The 4,097-nt window shown below is 36.4% G+C and overlaps 1 protein-coding gene across 1 annotated transcript; it reads right to left on the minus strand.

Moving 5' to 3' along the window:
- On the minus strand, positions 1-2,421 carry LOC111984797 (pentatricopeptide repeat-containing protein At5g04780, mitochondrial). Its single transcript, XM_024016419.2, has one exon. The coding sequence runs from the start codon at positions 2,168-2,170 to the stop codon at positions 305-307; it is 1,866 nt and encodes a 621-aa protein (XP_023872187.1). The 5' UTR covers positions 2,171-2,421; the 3' UTR covers positions 1-304.
- Between the last annotated feature and the right edge of the window lie 1,676 nt (positions 2,422-4,097).

Consider the following 4,097-nt stretch of genomic DNA (forward strand, 5'->3'; position numbering starts at 1 on the left):
TTTGAAACCTATATAGCCATAGGCTACGCAATTGTGTAGCTCTTTAAGGGTAATGAAGCCACCCCATTTTGCACTCCTGCCTTCTCTTTTAAGTTGCAAGCACCAATTCTTTACTTGCTTGAAACTGATCTTTTGGATGATAGAGGAAACCAAACCTCCATGTAATGTACCAAAAACTTCTCTAATATCATGAGAATCGGTTCATAGTCATTACACTTGGACACACCCAGATGCAGTAGGGAAAATGTGTTAGACCAACAAGTCAGTTGGATCAACACCACAAGATGGTAAGGTAACCAACTTGTCACCAAAAGTCTCCACAAGAACAGTAACCATTCTTAAAATGGTGAAATCGATTTGTATCCCGAACAATAATCTCTCTCCCTGTAAAACTTGATGTAAGCTTCATAAAAGAATGGCAATCCCCACAGATCCTAAGATTCTTCATAATCCTGATAGGCACATTTGAAGGTAAGCACATTAAACCAAAAGTAAGAGCAAGCTTCTCACTATGGTGCCTTAAGAGTTCTTGTTTTCTGCCCTCTTCCACGTAGTGAAGGTCATGTGCAGTCTCAGCCTTGTAATCTAGCTTCTCCAACTCTTCAATTAAATTATCCAACTTTGAGTATATCTCAGCAATTTTAGGATGGTTTCTCTCTCCAACCATAAATGAATGAACCTTGTCTTTGATTCCAATCCAACTCTTACCCCTCTCCTTCTTCACCTCACTTTCGTTAAGAAGCTTCCTTGCTCTTGCCACTTCTTCCCACTTTTTATTTGCCGCGTATATGTTTGAAAGCAAAACATGATTCCCTGCATTATTAGGTTCCAGCTCAAATAATTGCTTAGCTGCAACCTCTGCCAATTCAAGATTTCCGTAGACTCTACAAGAAGACAAAAGCGAACCCCAAATTGAAGCAGTCGCATCAAATGGCATGTTCTTTATCAAATCATAAGCTTCGTGAATCTGCCCTGCTCGACCAAAAATATCTACCATACATGAATAGTGAAGGACATCAGGTGACAAACTGTGCTCCCTTGTCATAAGATTGAAATATTTCTTTCCTTTTTCAACCAAACCCATATGACTACATGCTGATAACACAGCAATATAGGTTACTTTATTTGGACAAATACCCGTCTGCTGCATTTTCTCAAATAAAATCATCGCTTCTAGGGAGTGGGCATGCCTACCAAACCCCGAAATCACTGCATTCCAGAGAACAATGCTCTTCTCTTCCACACCTTGAAACACAATGTATGCTTCTTGAATGCAGCCACATCTGGCATACATGTTAATAAGTGAGGAAGCAACATATATATCGGAACCAAGTCCAGTTTTACATAACACAGCATGCACCTGGTTCCCTTCAATCAGAGCTGCGAGACCTGCACAAGCACATATTATAGATGAAATCGTATACTGGTTCTGCTCCAACCCCATCATTTGAGCTTTGTGAAACAAGACCAAAGCCTCCTCATAAAGCTCATTTTGTACATAACCTGCCACCATCGAACTCCATGTAACAGCACTCTTTTCTGGCATGCATTTAAAAACCCAGATTGCATCCTTTATCAAATTGCACTTGGCATAAACATCAAGCAATGCAGTTCCCACAAAAACATTAAAGTCCATGGCGGCCTTTATAGCGAAAGCATGCAACTGTTTACACTCAAACATAGCACACTTTGCAGCACAGGCACATAGAACACTTGAAACGGTGAATTCACTAAATGAGATTCCTTCTCTTTGCATCTCAACAAAAAGACTAAGAGCGTCCTGCTCCTCACCATTCTGTGCAAGTGACCCAATCATCGTATTCCATGAAACCAAGCTTCGTTCTGGCATTTTATCAAACACTTTACGAGCACAGTCAACTAAACCACATTTAGCATACATTGCAATAAGCATGTTTGCTGTTATAATGTCTGTTTGCAACCCAACACAAACTACTTGTGCATGGCAAGCCTTCCCTTTCATGGGTACTCTTGTTCTTGCAAATAACTGCAACATTTCATGCAAACTTGAAACATGGGCAACCCTTGCACTCACATAAACAAGGTCCTCTAGTGTTGGACACTGAGGTTTCACATTAGCTAATACTGAAAAGTGTCTATAATGAGGACCAAAACTACACCACAGTCTAGTGTATCTCCTTAGAGTTTTCATATTATTATTGTTCACAACTTGGTAAAAGCCTTTGAAATGGACATGACCAACTCATTGTGTGCATTTAATTAATCCATTCCAGACCATCATACATATATGTAAAGGAAATGTCCAAGTGTATCACCTCTCCCATCTGGGTCAAGATGGGAGAGGTAATGCTAGAAAATAAAGATTGTACATTGGATTTGGTTGAATCATGAATGGCTTAAGAATAGGTTCAGTACGGTATAGACTAGAGAGTAGAGACTAGATAGGAGAATATGTTGCTGAAAAACCAGAAAACGATGCTAAGGTCTAAGCCTTTGGGCCTAACCAAGTATGATTTTGGGACAGTCATGCAAAGGCCTAGGAGAAGTACACATACTAAGGTCTAGCCCAAACGTATTGGGTTAAGAATTGGGCTCAAGTTAGACTGCATTCCTTTAGAAGAGTTTTCGAGTTTGTTATTATTTACTTTACAAAATATTTTTAATTTTGGTTTCATCTTTTTCTTCCTTTAAAATATTTTTTTTCCATTTTTTATTCATGAATTTTTGTTTGATTAGTGGAAACATGCTTAATAAGATAAAAGCAATAATAATAATTTTTTATTTATAGGTAGATAGTGAGTGAGGGAAGGGGTTATGGTTTATACCATAAGCAGAGTATCATAAACAGGGGCGAAGCTAAGTAATGCATTGGGGGGCGGGGGGGGCATGGCCCCTCCAAAAATTTTTAAATCCTCTCTAATTGTAGGGAGAACTAGTTCTCAGTCCCTTTGATTTAATACACAAGGTAAAAAACTTGGCCCCACCTCCTATATGTCATCCATAAGAACTCCCTTCCCTTGTCTCAAATCCCCACTTTTCAGCCATAAAGATTCATTCATTTTGTTTTTTCCATTCTCCATTAAAAGCACAGCCATTGGTAGATCTCTTTTTATTTATTTAATTATTTTCTGCTAAGAGGCTAAGATCATATCCCATGTCCTGATGTTCATGTCCATGTCTATGTCCTTTACAACAGTTTTACCCCTCATTTTTATCACTTTTTAGTCATTCAATTTTCCTAATAGAATAAAGTCATAAAATTGAGGTGTAGTACATTATATTTCCCAATTAAATTCTATATTGAATTTAATTGTCCTTAAATGATAATATTGTTTGTATTTTATTTGTCATGGTAAACATGTGTTTGAATTTAATTGAAAAATCTAAAGTATTACACTTTAGATATTATACTTAAGTTTTGCAATTTCACAAAACTATTACAATATCCCCTTGCATTATATAGTCACCCAAAAGACTCTACTCAATACTCATTGCCATTACTGAGTGCTTTCGCTTCAATTTCTTTTCATTAATTCCTCTTTACAATGCTCAATTGGTCGATTAGCTTGTTAGTATTTTGAGTGCTAATTTGAATTACACTAATAAAACATTCTAGTAGTAATCTTATGATATATATATATATATATATATTATTCAACCCCATTAGAAAACGAAAAACGTGTTCTTTGTGTTGTGCATCTAACTGAGATGATTTGGAACCACAAACACAANATATATGATACATATATAGTTAAGACTTACTTTGGATTTAATGTTTGTTTTTCTAAACTAATGCGCTAAGACATGTATGAATGTTATATTTTGAATTTTTCTTGAATTGCAAATCAATATGATTTTTTCCCCCCCCCCCCCCCAAGCAAAAATTTCTAGTTACGCCCCTGACCATAAAAGATACCATTACCGCTGAGCTATAAGTTGAACCTCAATAATGCATTTGGTATGAAGTTTCCAAGTAAAACTATGTTTGTTTCATTGAAAATCAATGAAATATAGATTTTATGAAATCTTTATTTTTTATATATTTATTTTGGATTTAATTGGCCTTTTAATCGCATGCACTGCGGGAATGATTTTATGTCTGTGTCATAAAATACTTC

This window comes from Quercus suber, unplaced genomic scaffold, assembly GCF_002906115.3.
Source record: "Quercus suber isolate HL8 unplaced genomic scaffold, Cork oak 2.0 scaffold_32, whole genome shotgun sequence".
Taxonomy (NCBI): domain Eukaryota; kingdom Viridiplantae; phylum Streptophyta; class Magnoliopsida; order Fagales; family Fagaceae; genus Quercus; species Quercus suber.